This window comes from Hydra vulgaris, chromosome 01 (genome assembly GCF_038396675.1).
Source record: "Hydra vulgaris chromosome 01, alternate assembly HydraT2T_AEP".
In the NCBI taxonomy this organism is placed as follows: domain Eukaryota; kingdom Metazoa; phylum Cnidaria; class Hydrozoa; order Anthoathecata; family Hydridae; genus Hydra; species Hydra vulgaris.
This window is the reverse complement of record NC_088920.1, coordinates 40,524,623-40,547,334: the sequence shown is the minus strand read 5'-3', so window position 1 is coordinate 40,547,334 and position 22,712 is coordinate 40,524,623. Positions and strand designations below refer to the sequence as shown.

The 22,712-nt window shown below is 27.9% G+C and overlaps 1 protein-coding gene and 1 long non-coding RNA gene across 2 annotated transcripts; both read right to left on the bottom strand.

The window, feature by feature from the left end:
• Positions 1-924: 924 nt before the first annotated feature.
• LOC100206161 (uncharacterized) lies at positions 925-22,378 on the bottom strand. The gene is made up of 5 exons (XM_065788156.1): positions 22,206-22,378; positions 14,545-14,595; positions 6,130-6,403; positions 2,677-2,826; positions 925-1,390 (listed from the first exon to the last, which is right to left on the bottom strand). The coding sequence occupies exons 1-5, from the start codon at positions 22,340-22,342 to the stop codon at positions 1,115-1,117; spliced, it is 888 nt and encodes a 295-aa protein (XP_065644228.1). The 5' UTR covers positions 22,343-22,378; the 3' UTR covers positions 925-1,114.
• On the bottom strand, positions 8,076-13,518 carry LOC136075338 (uncharacterized). Its single transcript, XR_010635848.1, has 2 exons — positions 13,264-13,518; positions 8,076-13,140 (listed from the first exon to the last, which is right to left on the bottom strand). It is a non-coding gene; the product is annotated as an uncharacterized LOC136075338 (long non-coding RNA).
• Positions 22,379-22,712: the final 334 nt, after the last annotated feature.

Sequence of the window (22,712 nt, the reverse complement as noted above, 5' to 3'; positions counted from 1 at the left end):
ATGATATGAAATGTAATTATATTATCGAAGTTGTTGTTAGTAACATTATAAACCTATTAGTTTCATTAGACCTAACTACTTTTGTGTTAATAATTCTTTAAAACTATTAAACACTTATGTTTGAAGTTTATATCTTTGAAGTTTATATTAAGAAACATGTGTGTGTGCATATAGAATGTATGCCAGATTTTTCACATGCAGCAGTATTTTAAACCAGAACTACCAACATTTTATGTAGACCCATATTATCCCACTACGTGGGGTAATGTGGGTCTATATAGGCATGCTCTCATAAAATTTATACTTCTAAGAAGCTTTTAAAATACAATAAATTCATCAGGCTAAAAACGGACTAAAAAAACAACTCGAGTAATAAAGTATCCATTTTAAAATAATTTGTCAAACTTAAAAATAAAAATGTTTCATAATATAAATGTTACATGACATTTTGCAAATCTCTCTAAAAAAATTACTGTCTCCAAAATAATTCAATTTTTTAATTTTAATGGGAAAGCAATATAGTATCGAAGAAAAAGGTCGAAACGGAAACGGTCGAAAACGGAATATCGAAATTTTTTTAATCAAAACTTTTTTCTGAGATTAATCTAAAATTAATTTTATAAAATTAATTCAAAAAAAAGAAAAAAAAAACAAAAAATTCATTTAGAAAGAATAATGTCGAAAATGTCTATACGCAATAATATCGCAATTTGAATTTAGGAATAGTATCGAAAAACTAGTAAAGAAGGAGAACATGCAAGTAGTGCTGCTACATCGACTGAGGGTTTGGTTTGGGCAGGCAGTCTATCTATTTCGAGATAGACTGCCTGTCGAACGATGTTTTTTCTCAAATTTGACAACGTAACAGCTTAAAAAAAACGTCAGACATCATGTAAATGCATCTAAGGAATTTCAAAAAAACTGTTTCTTTTGGCTTTTTTTAAAACTTCATAAACCTAAATCTAGCAACTTATCTATAAAAAAAGTCAATTTATCATATCATTTATACAATTGCAGATCTTTTTTAAAGTTACGTGTAATCATCGAGTTGATTATTCAGAAAAGTTGCTTCGTCGAAATTTTAGACTTGAGTTTCTTTTAATATGGTCTCCAGTCATTTATTCAAATTTATTGGTTTTTTTGGTTTTTTTTTAATAGCTTTCCAGCGCACGTTTAAATTTAACAAATCAGGATACCACTTCTGATCATCTTTACGCTCATGATCAATAGTAGATATTTTGTCATATTCAATTTTGAATTTTTTGTTTAAATTTAGTTCTTCTGTAAAATGAGTTTGCTCCCACAATTTTGACCATGGCCTTTCATCTAAAGTTGGTATCTTATCTTTAAGAAATTCCACAAGATCAGCAAATGGACTGTTGATTACTTCCTACATTAAAAAAGTTTAAATGAGATAAAATTATATAGGATATTATATATTTCCAATATCTGTTTAAAGAAAATGAACTTTTATAATTAAATTACTTAAAATAAGTTAATTATAAATAATTATAACTAAAAAAACTTATAAATAATAACTTATAAATACATTATTTTCATAAATAATTTTCTTATAAAATAAATTTGTTTTTCAAATAAGGGATTAAATTTAATAGAGCGCAACAAATTTCCAATATACATTCCATCTTCATCTCAATCAATTTTAAGTTTCTTAGCTTGATTATTACGAACAGTTCAATTTAGAATTAACATATTGATGACCTTTTTTTTTTTTTATTTCAATTTACCTCCTCAAGACCATGAAGGCCACTACAGTCGAGGAGGATACTTTAGTTGTGGTTACAACCTTTTCTCAACTCTAAAACTCTATAAGACAAACCTTGATGAACAAGGCCGCCGCGCGGAGAAACAAGTTGAGTGCGGTACTACCAGGGACGATGTGAGGATCGAACTCGAAACTTCTCGCTTATGAGGTGAGTGCTACACTACACCACTACCGCATTAAAATAAAAATACACCTTGTTATATATTCATCATAATGTTATATATTTAATCATAAATATTTGAATACTTTAAGAAAGAAATTTAAATTAATTATTTTATTAAATTTGATACTAATTTTAGGTACTTGACTAACAGTTGAATAATCTTACAATCTTTATAACCTTGATTGAATTGACAGCCATCATACCAAAACCAAATAAATTATAATTGGCAGCCATCATACCAAAACCAAATAAATTATAATTGGCAGCCATCATACCAAAACCAAATAAACTATAATTGGCAGTCATCATAACAAAACCAAATAAATTATATTTGGTAGATATCACAGCAAATGCACACAAACCATGTAGCCTACACATTCTACATAATTTATGTTTAGCATTGGTAGCCATCATAGGTAATGCACAAAAATCATGCAGCCTACACAATCCACTTAACAATCTACAAGCTACACTTTATATTTGGCATAAATTATATTACATACAACTAAACCAGACATTTTTAAACTTCTAAACAAAACCTTTATAAATATTTGTCTGTTTTAAAGACCAAAATAATTATTTTAAAAACTCTTATTACTCAATACTTTTTTTAATTCAACACAAATTTTTGAAACATATACAGTTACTATTTAATACAAATTGTTTAAGCATATCTAGTTACTGTGGCGAATGACTATTTACAAAACAAGCACAATATCATTTCTACCTTAAACCCTATTGCCAATACAGACTTCATGTCAAGAAAAGGTGAAATAGTTTTACTTAAGTTGTTAATAGAACAAGCATATATACCATGAACTAAACACACATTCATTAAATGCCTTGTCATAAGACTGGGTTGAGCTGATTCACAAACCTAAAGAAAAAGAAAATTTAACAGCATATTACTTAAAAGATTTTCTAATATAAGGTAACATTATTTTATAGATTTTTACAGATATTTTATAAATTTGTCATAAATAAAACTTAATGAATTTTAATATTCCAAAATTTTACAAAATAAGAGTTCTTTTTCACAAGATAAATATTACTTCCCGAAATATTGATTTTTTGGAACATTGTATAAAAATTTGTAATTTAACTGGAATTAAACGTATATTTAAAAAACTAAATATAGGTTATATCTTGTTACTTAGAAACTGCATAGTTTTTGTAAAGAAAAAATCATATATATGCAGCCTTTAGAATTAGGAAAAAAAAACTTATTTTGGCTATATAATTATTATTCATAAAAAAGCAGCTTTGCTAGATGACAATGATCAATTTGATCAAAAATATCTGAAAAAAATCATATAAGTTTTAATTATAAAGTGATTGCCAATTTTTTGAAAATATCTTCTGCAGAAAAGATACTTTAATTCTACATATTAAAGTACTAATTAAAAACATTAAACCAAACCACGTGAATAATTAAAAACATTAAACCAAATCACGTGAATAATTAAAAACATTAAACCAAATCACGTGAATAATTAAAAACATTAAACCAAATCACGTGAATAATTAAATTGATAAATGTTAACCAGTCATTGACATCTTTTAAGTGCATTATTTTTTAGTGAATATAAATTCTTTTTATTGCTATTAAAAGATAACGACTTTTGAAATAATTTTTGTGCAGTATAAATCTGAAATTTAACCAGCCTCTAATAAAAATAATAAAGAAAATTAAAAAATAAACATGAAAAAAACTTGAATACATAATTATAAGTTTTTAGCAAAAATATTATTTTAAATATTTTTTTTCTGAAAACATATTTTAAAAATAAAATGGAATTGAATGTTTCAAAATTTAAACTTGTTCTTCTTTTTGTTTTAATTGAACCTGCTGTTGAGGATACTCTTTCAGAAGCTGCTGAGGATACTCTTTCAAAAGCTGTTCCATAATTTAGAGTGGAATATTTAAAACGATTGTTAGAACTTAGTATATTTCCACTCTGTCGATAAATTATCAGTCATTAAAATTGGATCTCTTCTTTCATCTATCCTTTTTTTGATAGCATGTATCAGTTTTTTGGCTATGCTAGTTTGCATTGGTTGCAATTTTTCAAACAAAATTTTGTAAATTCCTTCAGCTGTTATGAGATTTGCATCATTTTTACTCAATCAGTAACAGAAGTTTTAACTAGTGCAAGAACATCAGAAGGTTTTGTAGGGCAATACCATTTTTTTAAATGGGATCAAAATTCAATTTAACAATGTAAACATGATCAGTATTCAATGTCTAAATCTAAATTACAATCAGAGTTTCAATCAGAACTTCTGTGGAATCTTCTTTTATTTCTTCTTCCATATCATCATTAACTTAATCTTCAATATTGTCAAACATTTCATTAAGAATATAACTTTTTGGTATATAAAAACAATCCATCACATCTAAATGAAGTGGTTGATTATGGCAAAGTTGATTTAAAACACCTAATAGATTGTTATATTTTTTCATTTTGGGTGCTGTATCCTTAGTTGATTTAATAATATCATTTGTAAAGAAAATTCTAAAGTCTGCCAACCTAGCTTGAACCAAATGTTTAAATATTTCTGTATTTGCCTGGTTAATTATTTCCATCAAAGCCAGAACATAGCATTCCATTATACTTGAGTCTATTTCAATCGCATTAGCTGATCATTTACATAATGTAAAATAGTGCAATCTGTCCACTGTAATTGCAAATTTACGCTTTGCATTCATTAATTTTTCAAAATTTTGCCGAAGTTCAGTACATTTATTTATATATACATATATTTATAAAAGCTGTTGATACATCTTGAAATAGTTGTCAGACTTTTTGGCATTTTATATCCTTTTTGTTGCACATAACCAAGAATAGCTTGAGATTTACTCATTGCTGTGATTGCCATTTTATCAAAAACTGCAACTTTTTACAATATTTCATTTGAAGACTCTGTTTCTTTCTTTTTTTTTTTTTTCTTAGGAATATTATTTACTCCATAATTTTCACTTGATCCTGATTTAGATATCAATATGTTATGTCGTAGTTTCAAATGGTTAATCATAACAGTGGTTGAACTTTTCCATCCTATGTTCGCGTTGCACTTACCACATGTGGCTAAACAAATTTTTTTTTTGTTTTTTATAGAAAACTTCCTCACATCAGTTTTTTTTGACATGGGTAAAACTAAAAATACAGTAGGTGTAATAATGTAAGAAAATCCCACAAAATTTTCACCTTATATTACGCAGCAACAAATCGTATTTTTATCGGAAAATGTTTTTACTATTTTTATTAAATAAAATTTATGGAACAATTTTAAGTATTGGTTATGATTATGTAACATTTATATAGTAAACTATTAAATTTACAAACATTTAGAAGCAACTTAAATAACAGACTGTGCTTTTTAAAAAACCAACTAAAATAATGCCACACAAAATAAAAATCATACCAAAAATGTATTTTTGTTTCTCCACATTAAACTTTAGTAAAAATATTTAGAATTTTTTTTTTGTATTTTCAAATATATTCAAATATCAAGTATATGAATACTCAAGTTGGATGGTCTAATAACAACTACAATATCAAATTGATATTTCATGCAAATATGTTATAATGCAAGTGATAAATATGTTTACAAATGACAAATATTTTTACAAGTAACACTTTGTCAGCAATGTTTTTTAAGATAAGTAACTTACCCATATTTCTAGTTAAAAAAATAAATCAAGTATTAAGTAATAAAAATAATAATTTGTACAGGGTGCGGCAGCAATTCGGGAACTTTTTAGAACATTGAATGATTTTCCATTAATATAGTTTTTTAGTGCTTTTAAAAATTCAAAATGAATTTTTAAAGCACTAAAAAATTATATTCATGGAATATTAGTAGAAGAAAAGTTGAAGATAAATACTTTTTCCACCTTAACATTCAATTAAGTCTCCTTTTTTTTTGATCACTGCCTCAAGCCAAGGGCGGAAGGACTGGCAGGTGGTTATTATTATTTATTCCCTTGACATTGAGTTCCAAGCACGGTTAATTGATGACTTCAGTGACTTGATACATGGTATTATTTTTAAGGTATTTAAAATGCATTTTTTTTTAAAACATGATATCTTAAAATAAAATACATTTAATTTTTTGTGCATTTATGAAAATGTTGAAAAAATAAAATCATTTCATAAAAAAAGCAATAAAAACTTACAATAAGTAATACCAATTTGCCATATTTTTCAATAAACTTTGTAACTGCATTTATGCCAAACAATAAATAAGGTGATGTAGATTTCAACTTTTCATTTGAATAAAGTGACTGAACCGCATCTTCTGCTTGTTCCTCAGTAATATTACAGTATTTTCTTAACATCATATTTTTCAAAAGTTTATTTTGTATTTGAAGAGATAGTGATTCATGATGCAACAAAAGTTTTTTATGTTTTCTTAGTAAAAACTGATGACATATATTATTCTGAAAAACACTAAACAATAAAATGATCTTTTAAACTCAGGCAATAAATTATGAGTGCGCGTGTATATATATATATATATATATATATTTTTATATGTATATGTATATATATATATATATATATATATATATATATATATATATATAAATATGTATACACACATATAAAAGCTTTTACATGTGTGTATACATACGTATATATATATATATATGCATATATATATATATGCATATACATATATATATATATATATATATACATATATATATATATATATATATAAATATACACACACACGTATGCATACACATATATAAAAGCATACTTAGATCGGAATTCTGATGTCATACTGAAACAGGGAGCTGCCTGGGGTTTCTGTGCATACATCAACTAATGTAGGGAGAATGAGCAATTAATACTTTTTGTTTTTGTCAATTTCCAGCCTGATTTTCTTTCTTGTTTTTCTTTTAAAGTGTTTTTCTTTTACTGAAAGTTTTGTTTACTTAAATTAGTTTATAAACTAATATAATCACAAAATGAAGCCAACTACTTTAATCAAACAAGTGTACATTAATTGTAATTTGCATCCTAATGCTAAAACTAAGAATATTAAAGATAATAACATTATATTATTTATACATTATAAAACATTGTGTGTTGTGGAGAGGTTAAGGCTATCACTCTCAACATTTCTAAAGCCTTTGACAAAGTTTAGCATACTGGTCTTTGCAATAAGCTCTCTTCTTACAGTGTATCAGGTAACATCTTTAATATTATTGAATCTTTTCTTACCAATCATAGTATAAAAGTTGACTTTAATAGACAGCACTCTTCTTAATTTCTTGTAATTTTAGGAGTTCCTCAAGGTATGGTCTTTTACCCTATAAATTTTTTAATTTATATTTGCAATCTCCCAGAACTTTTCACATCTAAGGTGACATTGTTTACTGATGATACTACCATTTATTCTTATCTTGATAAGAAGCCAACACTATCTGACTGCTTGGAGCATTTGAGCTTGAAAAAGATCTCACATCTGCTACAGCATAAACTCTCAGTGGCTGGTGAACTTTAACTCAGATAAAACTCAATTTTTTTAGCTGATCCTTATCACAGCAATCTAGATTTTCCCATATTTATGAATGGCAATGTACTCGATGAGTCATCTACCCTTCGTCTTCTAATTAACTCTTACTTTCAACGTTTCTTGGAAACCGTAAGTCAAATCGATTGCAAAATTAACATCTGCTAAGGTTGCATCTTTTTATCATGCTCACCACTTTCTTACTCTGGATTCTACTCTTTATCTCTATAAATATCAAACTGTATGAAACACTGTTGCCATATCTGGAGCCAACTTTCGACCATTATCACGTTGTTATAATGCTTTTCTTTCTCTTTTCTATAAATACTATATTGGGGGATGTTCTAAAGAGTTAGAGCCTCTTGTTCCATCTACTAAAATTAATTCTCATGTTACTCGTCATTCAATTAAGTCTCATCCTTTTACTATGACTGTTCTTAAGTGCGTTGAAAATTCGTATTCATCTAGTTTTTTCCATGAACATCAGTACTATGGAAATTCGCTTCCTTCATCTTGTTTTCCTGTATCATATATTTGCAATCTTTTAAGTCGCCTGTTAATTGTATTCTTGCTTTATAAACTTCATTTTTCTCTTCCAGTAACATCCAACACTAGTGGTTGCTTGAAGCCTTGTTGGAAGTGAATATGTTCGGGAAAAAAAATTGTATCACATTTAAAATGTAATAAAGACATAAATCACTTTAAGGTTACTAATTTTTTTTTTCTTCAATATGTTTTAAAATATTAAAATGTAAATCCAAGTAAAAAAAAAGGTTAACTGTATTATCAAATATAAATTTGATATGACATTTAAAATGATATGTTATACTTAACTTATTATGATACATTTGTCAAGAAGTAATCATATAAAAATTCTATTTAAATAATTGCAGTAATAGAAACTGTTCAAAACTTCTGCATGGTAGAAACTAATAACTTTTTGTCTGTGCAAAGAACTCATAATTCTTTAAGGCAGCAATGGCAGTTTGTTTAAGAAAACACAATAAACTTTAAAATGCAGATAAGCATTTTTGTTGTTGTTGTTGTTGTTAAAAAACAAAAAAATAAACACAAACAGTGCACTGTAGGCCAAAATACACCCAAAATAGAAAACACCTCAATATTATCATACTTCACTTCACAATATAGATTTTTGGGGTCAGGATTTTTGGTTGTAAAAACCAGAAAAATTCTTCTTTTAATATAAAAATAAAAGTTTAGAGTAAAAATGTTTGAAAAACACCAAACATCACCAAATTTGAAGAAATTCGGCACAAATTTTAACCCCTTATAAGGTGCTTTTAGTAATGCCGTGATGTTGAAGTTGGTATCAATGGAGTTTTAAACCTGCTGAATTTAAAAATTATAATTTATCTATTAGCTCTCAAAACATTGCAAAATAGTTCATTATAAGATCTATTAAACACAATTTGTAATGACCATTGACAACTCTCTACAAATAATCTTACTCTAACTGCTAAAAAACCTTCGAATATTGGTTTTGTTAAAGATTAGATGAATACTTTACAGAGAAATTTTTTTGTGTGTGGAAAAATTGTCAAAAATGTTGTTTATATATTTTGGGATCGTATTTTTATCTCAATTAAAACATTTAATAAGGTAGGTAAAACTGAATAAATGCATGTATTATTAAATGTATACTATTTTGACTAGATTGACATATAGCTATGATTCGATGAAGAATTTGCTTCAAATCACAACTAAGGAAAAACCCAGATAGATTTGTAAATTTAGTACCAGGTAATTCTGCCTGTGTTTTATGAACAAAATTAGTGGATAATATGAAAAAGATGTGCTTGTCAAATTTATTTGTCCAAATGGATCTGCATGGTCTTTAAAATGGCCACCAGTGGATAGCTGCTACTGGACTTCAGATGTCCACATTTTTTTCAAAATCAACAGGACTTGCTACTATTTAGCCTAAGACAACCTAAAAAATGTCATTTTTTTTAAGAGTACAGACATTTTTGTATTTATTTTCAAGTTTGCTGGGTCTGGTATATCCATGGTATGCATATATTTTTTAATCTTTATTTTTATATGACTTACAAACATTGTGATTGTAAAACATATTTTATATGAATGTAAAAAATATATATTTTCATTGAGTGTTTTATTATCTTTTTTAAAAAAATGATTTTATACTTTTGAAAAAATGATTTTATACTTTTAATTTTACTGTAAATAATATAGTAAAAAAACAAAAATTCTCTATATTGTTATTTTTAAATGTTACCCCAGAGGTTACTGGAAATGAAAAAGAGTGTTAGCCTTGAAGGATGACTTTAATAAAGCGGTTTGAAGGAAATGATTTGATAATGTCAACAACTTTCCCAGATACACCATATGATCATAGAGCGAGAGGATCAAAAACCGTATTGATTGTATGACATGTTATTTGACTAAGGATGGGTTGTGAGAAATTTGTTGATTGAAGACTAAAAGACCTTGCTAATAACAGAAAGAAGACTGATCGGACAATAATTGGAGGGGTCAGAATGTTTCCTGGAGTTTTTGAAAATTAAAACAACAGATGGCATTTTCAAGCAGGCGGGAAAGCAAGATTCAGTCAAGTACTTTATTATATTAAATAGTTTAGAGAGAGTTCTGGAGAACAATTTTGTAAGACTATGACAGGATTGCTGTTTTGACCATAAGCCGTAAAAAGTTTACATGAGATATGACTTTAGCAACGGAAGCTGGAGTGATTCGAATGTCTAACAATGGGTTAACCTGTTTCAATGGAATGGAATGAAGAGAATAGCCATAAGATTCAAGAGTCAAATTAGAAAAAAAGATCTTTGTAAATAGTTCTGTTCGAAGGAACAAAAGCTTCCATTCCTGCCTGAATCCAGGAGGTTACATAGGAAGCGCATTTATCAGCGAAGAGAGAAAAGACATCATCCAAAGTACTGTCAGGAAGAAAATCTCAAGAAGAATCCCAGTCAACTTTAGGGTAGTAGTAGACACTAATCAAAGAGTGAAGGTAAATGACTATGGTTGTCAGGAAAACCACAACCACAGGAAGGTCACAAAGTTAACTGAGTAAGCGATTGACAGATACAGAAGTTAAATGCTTTGATGCTCATCACACTGAATCAAGCCATTCAGTGTGATGAGCATCAAAGTCCTCAATACCAACAATATTGGCGAGGAGTAAAGAGAAAGGGCAACTTTATAATGGGACTCTAAGTTTCATGTCTATTGGCACTTAACAATAATATTAGAATATCATGTCATATATATGATAATATATATGACATGATATTCTGTGCAAGAGATTAGCTTTCTTTCTCTGATTTTTTTCTTGAAAATATTTCCTTGCGTTGTTCAAGTTGTTCAAATGTCCTTCATTTAATCCACAACTATAATTTCATCAAAAACAATTTTTATTTTAACGTATGTTTAACAATTTTCAATTTAGTCTAACTTTCGCAATGATTACACGATTGATTTTACATCAACTACAAAGTTACCTGACTTTATGTTTTCTATTTTTTAATCCTGAAAAAAATTATAATACTTGGCAACACCACTTGTAAATATTTATAGATTTCCTCAAATAAAAATTTATATTAAAACATAAATTCTTAATAGAGGGTCAAAATAGACCCAGGTAATTCCACATTAAACCACCTAGTCCATTGAACCACATGTCTTCTTTTTGTGTTATATTTTGACACATGATTCCTAATTATAAAAAAACATTGCAAAATAAAAGTGAACTGTGTTTTTTTAACAGTTTATTTCAATAACCACATTATTAAGCTTTAAATTGATGAAATTAGAAAAAAATTAAACGGTTTTTAAAAATGTTATTACACAAAAATTAAACTTAGTGAAAAAAGCAGTTTTGCCCCCATTGTGAGGCACAACCGCACCCTCACAAAAATTGTTGGGGGTACACTTTTTGTGGTACATTTTCTTTACAATTGTCACAGCTCAGATTATTTGCTGATTTTGTTGCACATCTGCATACTGTGTAGGCATTCTTTGTACTTACAGTCTGAGTTTTCTCATTCAATATCCTTTTAGCTTTATATTTTAATTAAAAACCCATTTATAAAAATTAAATAAAAAAATACGAAATCTATTTTCCATCATCTCAAAACATTTTCTATTGAATTTTTTACATGAACGCATTTAAGTGTGGCGATTGTAATTATTTGTAATTTTGTTATTTGCAACTACCTAACTTTGATAAATATCAAAAGTATGGGGTTGTGCCTCCTGTGCATCTATGGGGTTCTACCCCAGAGGATAGTTTTTAGAAAGAATACAGTTTCATAGCTTGTTTATTAGGTCATGTTGATATTAAAAATGGTTTTCACTTGATGAAATAACGCTGATAACACATATCATTAACATTAAAATCAAATATTGCTTAATCCTCTAATTTAAAGAAAGGTCTGGAAAAATATGATGCAAATATAATATTTTTATCAAAATAAACATTATTATGTACAACTTCTCCGAAACGTAACAGGCACTCTTTTTGACATAAGAGAAATGAAGGAAACTGTTTTACTAATGCATGGTATATTTTTCGCCATATTAGATAACATTTTTCAAGGGGAAATGTTAAAAAACGGTTGTGCCTCCATATGCGGTTATGTCCCCACTTCCCCTATAATGTTTTTTTGATGCTGAATTCAATAAATGTACTTAAAATGCTGAAATATTAAAGGAACATGCTTAAAAGTTAACAAAACAACTAGTTTCTATAAACCAACATTGGGGCCCAATATCTCAAAACACCCCTGTCAAATTATTTTTTTTCCTGTTAATATTTTCAGCTGCTTATAATCTTACTAGGCACAAAAAATCAAACTGGAAAAACAACTGAAACATATAGAACTTTAATTTCAAAGATATATCATTTTTTCAAGAAATTCATAAAAAATATTTGTAAATAAAATAAAAATAAGTTAATCGTAACTTAAAAAGTTACTTAAACATAAAAGATTTTTAAAGGTATCGAAGATGTAAGTTATTTTGAATGTGTTAGTAATAGTTAACAATATTGTAATAGTTAACGATATTGTTGTCATTTTACTTGCACTTCTTCTATTTTAGCATTTTCAAACACTTCTACTGAAACTAGAGCTTGTGGAACAGATAGTTTTTCAATATGTTGAAATATTAATTAAATATCTATTTTGAAATATAATTATTGAGTGCCAGTGTTAGAAGTTGAACAATAGTCCTTTTGTCAGAACACATAATTTTTTCTTTTATCAAGCTCATAATTTCATCAAAGTTTTCAACCTTTTTTATGTTATATGTTTTGTAACAAAGTTTTGAGGGAACATTGACTTTCAATTTTCCTAGTAACTTATCATTTCATTGATGCACGCAACTTTTCACTTTCCTTCTAAGAGTATTTATTTTGATGACTTTGAATGAGATTTTAGAGGAGATATATTCAAATTTTTGAGTTCTTCATTGATCTCCTGATTTGAAAAATCGAAATAACAGGAGATCAGAAAATCCTCATCTTGTTCACCTGACTTTGCTTCTCTTCTTTAAGATCTTCTTTTCTGATATATTTTGCTTACAAGGTTTGCAAAGTTTCTTCCCAGGAGCAATATTCAAACTACTTCTCATCATGACTTGTGACGCTTTTATCATAACTACTTTTCTAAAAGAATTGTATAAAGCTTATCTGCACAATTGTTTAAAACTTTGTTTATGTTTTGGAAAATATAAAAATAAAAAAGTATATAATAAAATATTAAATAAAATATATTTTATGTCTACTTACATTTTCTTTGTATATTTAATGAATGGATCATATAGGATACATTATCAAATATTTTGAAATCACATAATACTGGTAAGTTTGATAGTTCAATGTTACAGCATATTGATATAATTATTTTTCTTCATTGCTTTAAGTTTTAATAGCATCTTATCGGCCTTTGCATGCATATGATGTCATTAAGCTAATAGAACACATCTTAAGATAAATTACTCAGTATGAATGTATTACCTAAAAAAAAGAGAATTCTTTTTTCCAACTTAATTTTGAATCAAAAAAAAAAATGTTTTTAAAATAAAAATAATTCAAACCTTTTTAGAATGTTTCTGTTGTATAATGATTTACACTGACAGATATTGTTAATTTTCTTTATAGATATATTTATGTATATAATCTATATATATCAAATTGTTAATTTGTGTAAATTTAAATAAAATTTTACCAATAAATGTTGATCTATAATCAAACTTTTTATTAACTAGTTTTTATAAACTTTTCCGAACAATGGTTGTCAAAATTTTAAAAACAATTGCACATCAATATCATACTTAGTCAGTTTTATATAAAAACAAAACAGGATGTTTTTTTTTCAGTTGTTAAGATCAAATAATTAAGTTATCATATAATTGGGACTTCTTTATGTTATTTATGTTTCAGTTGTTTAGATTTATTGTGCCAAGTAAGATTATAAGCAGCTGAAAATATTGACAGGAAAAAAAAATTGACAAAGGTGTTTTGAGATATTGGACTCCAATGTTGGTTTATAGGAACTAGTTGTTTTATTAACTTTTAAGCATGTTCCTTTAATATTTCAGCATTTTAAGTTTATTGAATTCAGCAAAACCTTTATGTTTATTTTCATATTTTTATTTATTTTTTACTTTTATTTAAGTTAAGCATAAAGTAGAAAGATTCTAGAAAAAACTGTATAATCATTTAAATCAAAATGGTAGAATGCCATGTTGATTTTGAATGAGTGTACAGTAAAATGAGTAAAAACTATCTATTTTGTAGTTTTAATAAAATTTACTTAAAATAAATTGACACTCATCTACACTGAAATATATTTAAAAAGATAAATGGTGAAACGTGTTCATTAGTGCTAAAATGTCTTTATTTGTTACTCTGTAAACAACAAACTACATTATCTATAATTCCATGCACCTTACTTTAGCACTTTATAAATACTTAATGGTATTCATAAATTGGAAGAATATTTTACATTTGTTTTGTAAAAGCACATTTTTTTTTAGTTAAATTTAAGTTTAAAATATATAAAATTACCGAAATATTTCTTCTAGCATCATTGTTTGATGTATGGTGTTGATGATGGGCCTATAAAAATCATAAATAAAAACCTATTTTTTAGTTGAGTTTTTTGAACTGAGAATTTTGTTTGAAAATAGAAAATTAATGTTAGAACATTAGTAAATTAGAATTTTTAAAAAATGAAGAATGTTTGTATGTAAGATGTGTTACAAACTTATAAAAATATGTTAGTATGTTACAAACTATTATTTATTAATTATTAAAAATTTTTTTTTAAATCTTTGCATATAAATAAACTTAATATTTTTTATGAAAAAAAGAAAAAAAATTCATAACAAAAATTTTATCAAAGATACGTATATTGATCAACTATTTTAAATTTTTAATAAAAAACAATTATGTACTAACAATTCTTTATTTCTAATATCTCAGTCAGACCATCATCATATGTAAAATTAGTTTAGATTATCAGATGTAAAATAAAACTACAAACAATACCACAATTAAAATGTTCTATTTTACAATTTATTATTTATCTATCTATCAACATTAGGGTGTCCAAAATAATACTTTTTTTAAAATTTCAATGTGCTCTCAACTGATTCCCATTCTATAGGTCCTAAATAACTACCAAAATCTTTTTTTTAAATTTTTTAATGACTAGAAGTGACAGTTGTAAATTCTGAGTTTTACGGTTTTGTACACATATGTGTATTTACATAAAAACAGCGCTATCTAGCATTTCAATATGTTTTAATATAATGTAATAATTGGTACACAAATAATTCCCATAGGACATTATTAAAGATCGGCATCATTCCAGATGAACATTGTTAGCGATTGATATAATTCCCTCTGGATAATATTATTAGTTGGTATAATTCCTCATGAATACAGTTGGTATAATTCCTCATTGACAAAGAATTCCATTTAAAAATTTTTTTGAAGGAAAAAATTTCTAAATGGAATTATTTGTGCACAAAGGAATTCTAATTTGTGCACAAAGGAATTCTTGTGTAAATGGTTATAAAAGCTGTAATGGTAAACTTAGATAAAATATGATATGAGAGGAAATAACGACTTTGTAGATTTTTGATGCAAGTGTAAAATATAGTATAAATCTAGTTAAAAAACTGATTATTTCGAAAATTCATATAAAAAATGGGTAGAACAGCTAAAAAAAAGATGATAATGGGACAGAATAAAAATAACAGAAAAATACAGAAAGGTTGAGGTATATTTAACTATTGAAGTACCCACTGAGGGATTTACCTAAGAGACAGCTTCCATCTAATAGTGATATTCTAAGATACTATCAATTTATCCTCTGCGAGTCGCAGGTTAAATACAAATCCACTTCTACTAATTTTGGTTGCAAATTGAAATTGAAATCCAAGGATCTTATTTGTGAAAATGGTGCTTGAACAGATCCTGATAATTCTTGCTTGGTAACTAGGATTAAAAAATTTTAAGATAATGCTGGGTTTGGCATTAAATTTGTGATTTCTGGGTTCAATAAAAAGACCAAAATCATTAAACTTAATTTAAAATATAAGAAATTGATTAAATTGTCTTCTCTAAACTGGGACAGCAGTCTTGATAAGCAATCAAAGTTAGAGAAAGTTTTTCTCACAGAATCCTATCAGCTTTTTGACATCTTGACCAAGAATTTTGAAAAAGATATTCTTGCTGATAGATTGAGAACAGATAATGCCAAGCTGGATGATATAGAGTTTTTATGAAGACCAGAAGTTGGATACGAAAGGATATATGGGAACAAAAGTTGATGGAGACTACAGTAGGAGAGTACTGGATGCAAATAGGAGAAAGAACAAGCTAGATAAGTTGAGAGATAAAGAATTAGAGAGACAGAAAAACTTAAAAGATACCAACGATTTTTTGTTGTCACTTGACTCCACAACTGAAGAGATTCAATTCAGCAGTGAGGAAGAAAAGTCAAACGTGGACTCAGCGAGGAAGAAGATTTCCTGGGTAAACGCAGGTATAGTATTATTTAAATAACATAGTTGTAATTTTCACGAACTAAAGCTGTTTTAATAAAAAGTATATAATTATAAATAGGTAGAAAAATATTATAAAATGATACCTAGGTACAATTTTGGAGATAATTAAGAAAAATAGGATAATTCTAGTGAATGTTGAAAAGCTCATTGAATGTACTGCTATTCTAGCAACAATATTCAATGTTGGTGTACGACCTCATCTGGCAATTTTAAGTGAAGTATTTAAAGCTGGAGTTATAGAAATTAATAATATACCGCGCTCACGAAGCACACTTCATAGAAAAAAGTTTAAATATGTAGAACTTGAAGTAGACTTGGAGTGGATTTCAATAACGAATCATCTTAAAGGTCAACGGCTTATTCTTCATTTTGATACCAAACTGTAGGAACTAATTACCACTAGGCTTAACAAGTTGAGTCAATAGAGCAGTCCAAATTCTTACAGATATTTTGAAATTACCAATGTTGTGGATAATGTGTAGGAGACACATATATGAAATACATGTATATCACTATATGGCTGCTCTTACTGGTGAGAAAACTAAAGATCCAAGAAAAGCTCTGAACAATGCCAAGCTAAAGAAAAAGTGGCCTGAAATCTGTGAGAAAGTTAATGAAGTGAAAAATTTAAGTATATTGGACTGGCAAAGAGATGATCTGAAGATTGGCTCTGACATTTTTTACTAATGCAACTACTGATATGGTGTTTTTAATTATGGTATGGTTTGTAAGTTTGCCTCCTTCCTTGGAGCGGAAGTACAAGATTTTAAGTTCCATCAACCTGGCGCCTGCCATGAGGCAAGGTTTTTAACAGATGCAATCTACATCCTGACTCTTTATATGACCGAATATATCAGCAATATCTTGACAGAAAAAGAAGTGCTGGTTTTTGAAAAGTATTTCTGGCTCCCTACAATGATTTGAAAGCTATCCAGACAGCCTATGCATTGAGAAAAGTCAGTAAGAAGATTGGAAATGCTTTGCTTCTCAGCATGGGACACCATATGTGGTCCTTAACTCTGCAGCTCTGTGTTTTGTCTTTTTGGGATAAAGAAGTTCCTTCTAAAAAAAAGCTAAAAATGTTGTTAGTTTGAGTTTAAAGAGCCAAATGAATTTCAACATTGTAAACCATTAAATGTACAAATAGGAGAGATCAAAGGAGCTACCTAAGTTGATTTCCGAGCTACCTTCTCTTCAAAAATTTTAAAATATCAAGAGCAAATATAAAAAAGTGGCTCAATAATAGTCTTAATACTATAGATGTTTTTAACCATCCTCAGTTGCTAGATTTTATTGTATGGATCAAAAACATATCTGTTGTAATTGATGGTGCAGAAAGAAACATTAAGCTCATTAAAGATTTTATTTCAGCTACTTTTATTTCAGATGAAGACATTCAAAATGTACTTTTTGTAGTTAAAAAGTCGAGAAAAAACTTGACTAAGAGTATGACCAAAAAGGAGCCTGGGAACTGTTCAAAAAGTTGCATTTTTTGAGAAATGTTTCACCGCAATAAAAACTTAAATTTGCTAATAAATATTAGTTTTTATGTATTTTTTTTTGTATTTTCATATTTATAAATATAAACTATCAAGTTAGATAGTTGCGAAAACAATTGGAAATGATTTAAACGCATCTAATTGTTTCGTTTTAATTTTTTAAAATGTATTTACTATAAATTGTGTTTACTATAAATGTTAACCCAGCTTAACATTAAAAGCGTAAAACTCAGATTTTACATCTAGAACTTCCTGTCAAAGTAAAACTGTCAAATTTAGTATATTATTTAGGGTATTAGTAAAGAGCTTTTTTTTTTTGGACACCCTAATCAACATATATTATATAATCTACCAACATTTTATCTAATTACAAGAAATGACATTTAAACAATTTAAATATTTATGTATTTTTACAAAAATAGGTGATTATTAAATTAATTATTATTAGGTAACAATATATAAAATATTAACAACTTAATTACAACAACATTAATAATAAGAACAATAATAAAATAAGATAAAATTAAATTATTTTTTTAAAAATTAAAAAAAAAAAATTCTTTTGTTATCCTAATTTATCAGACTTCAGTTTATAAACTCTTTCTTTAAAACACTTGAAGCAAGACATAAACACACTGAAACACAACAAAGAGAAACTCACAAAAAAATTGCAGCATTTTATTTTAATGTCAAACTTAACTCTTGATGACTGGAAATATATTTCCATTTCACTGTCAAAATATAAAGTTGTTTTGTAAACTGTAAAATATTTTTTAATTAGCTGTTATAACACAGCAAACAGGTTTAAGATGAATTGTATTTGCAAATGGTTGATCCTAAATATTTAGTTTATTTTTTGAAAAACAAATGATGTAGGATCAATACTATACAGAAAATATGGGAAAAAACTTTTGTTCAATTTGTGTAAATAAGTTTAATAAATTTAAAACAAGAAATAATCCACGGTTATTCAGAGAAGCCTTAAAACTGAGAGAATAGCAAAATTGATCAACTGAACTTAAATTTTCATAAACTTTCATAAATAGGATAATTGACCAAATGTCGGTCCACACTTGCAAACAACTTAACACATTTATAAATAGTGTAGCCAGCTTTCTAACGCTTTTCTGAAACTCTTTAAACAATTGATAAAACTAGTAACAAAACCTGACAACAAAATTTAATAAAGCAGCTGATTCAAGCAAGTCTATTTTGTTATCAAACAAGAATACAAAATAAAAAAATAAATAAAAAAGCCAACAGAGCAGCTGGTGGTAACAAATATAGCCATTAATGAATTAGATAAGAAAAAGAGAAGAGCTAAAAATGCCATTATTTATGGACTAGCCGAATCAACCAAAAAAAGCAAAGAAATCAATAGATCAAGAGATAAGTCAAAGGTAAATGAAATTTTCAAGCTCATAGATTAATCACATAAAAAATCTCTACCAAACTGTTTTAATAAATCTTTTACAAATATTCATGCTCTGCAAAGCAACTTTCCAACAGTTGAATCGTACCTATTGCAAAATTCACCAGACTTGCTTTTAGAGCAACTAACTTAAATTCCGCTGTTCCTTCTTCAGATCTAAGTGTTAATGGATACTATCCTTTGATTTCTAAAAACTCCAATAACCACATGCTTGGCTTAGAGGTATACATTGGCATCAATTCACCTATTTGTCATAAAATCAGGATTGAATCCTATGACCATTCTTTTATTTGCTTCTGATTAGCACCTCTTCATTCTATCACTTTTATCTTTATTCTTTATCGTTCCCTTTCTTCCCAAGACTGCATTTAGATGTAATTTCAGATCCAATTGACCATGCCCTTTCTCTGTACTTTTTCGACAATATTGTTGTTATTGGTGAATTTAATGCTTATAACACTGAAAGGCTTGGTTCTAACGCCACTGACCCTGCTGGCACTAATACTCTGCATTTCTTAATCTATTACTCAGATAGTTAACTCTGTGACGTGTTTTTTTGACAACCCTAACCACTTACCATCACTCCTTGATTTGTGTCTTGTCTCTGACTCTAGCTTGTATTTAGTTTATCCCTTTTCTCCCTTAGGTGGATCTGACTATGCAATGATCTCAATAAATCGTGTATCTTGTACTTATTCTTCAGACTCACCTTACCATCGCACTACCAACGACTACCCTAAAGCTGACTAGGGATTTTTCTTTCTTTTTTTTTTGTGATGGTCCTTAGGCTAATGTCTTTTCTTTCTTAGCTGATAAATGCACCTCCTCAATAAAATCCTGGATTCAGGCAGGAAAGAATACTTTTATTTTTTCTTGTTGGCTCCAAGTAAAGTCTCATTCTAATTCCTCATTCGCCAGTTCCAAATCATGCCTCCATGGTTTTCACTTTCTTGTGCAGCTTCATAATCATTTTTTTCATCTTTTTCAAATGAACAACTCTTTTGAGAACAAATGGGTATTTGTTATTGCAAGAAATTGATGTAAAAAAGTGCTGTCTGATCAATACTTCTCAGTTCACTAAATCCCGTACATTATCTCAAAAGTTAGGCTCTGGAGACTTTTCGGAAAATCTTCAACAGCATTTTTAATAAGAGTAGGTCTAACACTCCATCTCTTATTCATGGGACTGATCTTATTACCTTTCCCAAGGATAAGGCAGAACTATTTGCAAAGAACTTATCCTGCATTAGATAGAGGCAGAGAGGCTAGGGTTATTGCTCTTGACATGTCTAAAGCTTTTGATAAGGTTTGGCATGCTGCTCCATAAGCTTACTTTATATGGTCTAAAAAAGTTTTTGAGATTCAAATTGTTTCCTTCAAACCGCTTTATTGAAGTCATCCTCGAAGGCCAACACTCTTCTTCATTTCTAGTAAGTTCTGGAGTACCTTAAGGTTATATCCTTAGTCCTGTTTTGTTTCTTATCTACATTAACGATCTTGTTGATTACTCAACTTTATATTTCTGTCTTGACAAAAAGTCTTCTCATTTTGATTGCATAAAGTAGGCAACTGATCTTGAATCTGATCTCACTTCTGTAAAAGATTGCGGCTTGCAGTGGCTTGCAAATTTTAACTCCAACAAAACTCAGTTATTTACTACAAACAACTATCATGATACTGTCAACATTCCTATATTAATGAATGGTAATCCTTTCAATGAGTCATTTTATTTACGCCTTTTTGGATTATCGTTGATTACTGTCTTTTCATAGAAACCATATATACAATAGATTGTTAAATTAGCATCTGCTAAGGTTGCTTCATTTTATTGTGTTCGCCAATTTCTTACTCCTGATTCCATTCTCTACCTTTACAAATCTCTTATTCATCTTTGTATGGAATACTGTTGTCACATTTGGGCTAGTTCTTCTAATGATGCTCTTTCTCTTCCAGAAAAGGCCTAAAAATAAATTGTAAATGCAGTTAGACCCATTCTATTTGCTAAGCTTGAGCCTCTCTTCCATCGTTTTAAAGTTGCATCTTCTTCATTTTTCTATGAATTTTATCATATTTCTGCTCAAAGGAACTTTTATCTCTAGTTCCATCAACTAAAACTCATTCTTGCTGGACTCATCATTCCACTAAGTCTCATTTATTTAATGTATCTATCCCTGCATACTCTAAAAACTTATTTGCCTAGTTTTTTTCCCACGCAATTAGGATATCTCACAATGCCTTGCACATTTTATATAGAATAAAAAAAAGCAGTTTTAAACATTTTTTAAACTTTTCTTTACGCCAATCATTTACATATTTTAACCACTTATTTTCTTATAACTAGTAAAAACAAAAATTAAGGAGTAAAATTGCAGTGTTTGTATGACTTTGAGGCTGAAAAAAAAATCATTATTCTTACTTTATAACATGCATAAAAATGTTCAAGATTGCCATATTCTGGGGTAGCTTTAAATACACCTAAGGCAGCTTTGAATCATTGGGAGTAATGTTAACAATGCTATCAATGTTAACATCACTGAATACAGCATATATGAACAATAACTGAAATAACTATCTACATCAACTTTACAAATTTAATAAATAAATGTGTTTCCAAACAAACTTTCTAAGATTTTTAATAACTAATAAAATAATATTATATTCACTTAAAAAGTTACCAGTTACTATTTTAAAACAGAAAGTTTAGTGAAATAAAAAGCATACCAATTCTCTTCATAAGGAAGAGAAAACGATGCATCTAGATTCTTAGCTTGCAAATACTTTTTTTCACACTGAATAACATTTTTTTTTGTTTGTTTACAGCGTATACCACCGGATGCGGTATTGACCAACTGATTCATACCTTACCTAAAAATAAGTACATATTTCATAATATTTGTAGTAAAAAAGCATCTTACTTTTATCTTCTGATGCCAGAATAAGAAATATATTTATACAATATATTTCTTATTCTGTAAGATAGAAATATATTTAGAAACATTTTTGGTAAATTTTTTTTGCTGAAGTCAAAATATGTCTAATTAAACAATAGAGTTTGCAAATTGTTAAATAATTGTAAATAATATAAGTATATTCGTTATAAAGTACATCACGCATAAATTAAAATTAAAAATCTTAGTGTAAGAGAACCAATCATTTCTCCTATTTGAAAGTTTAATTCAGTATGACATTTTTTTTTTTTTTAAATTCCCCTGGGTTAAATCGAACCAT

What these genes read in the sequence shown, in the direction of transcription:
- LOC100206161 (XM_065788156.1), bottom strand. Translation starts at nt 22,342, where the DNA reads ATGAATCAGTTGGTCAATACCGCATCCGGTGGTATACGCTGTAAACAA. An exon ending in ATGCTAGAAGAAATATTTCG is followed by an intron (nt 6,404 to 14,544) that starts GTAATTTTATAT and finishes TTTATTGTTTAG; the next exon opens with TGTTTTTCAGAATAATATAT. An exon ending in TATTGGCAATAGGGTTTAAG is followed by an intron (nt 1,391 to 2,676) that starts GTAGAAATGATA and finishes TTTTTAATGTAG; the next exon opens with GAAGTAATCAACAGTCCATT.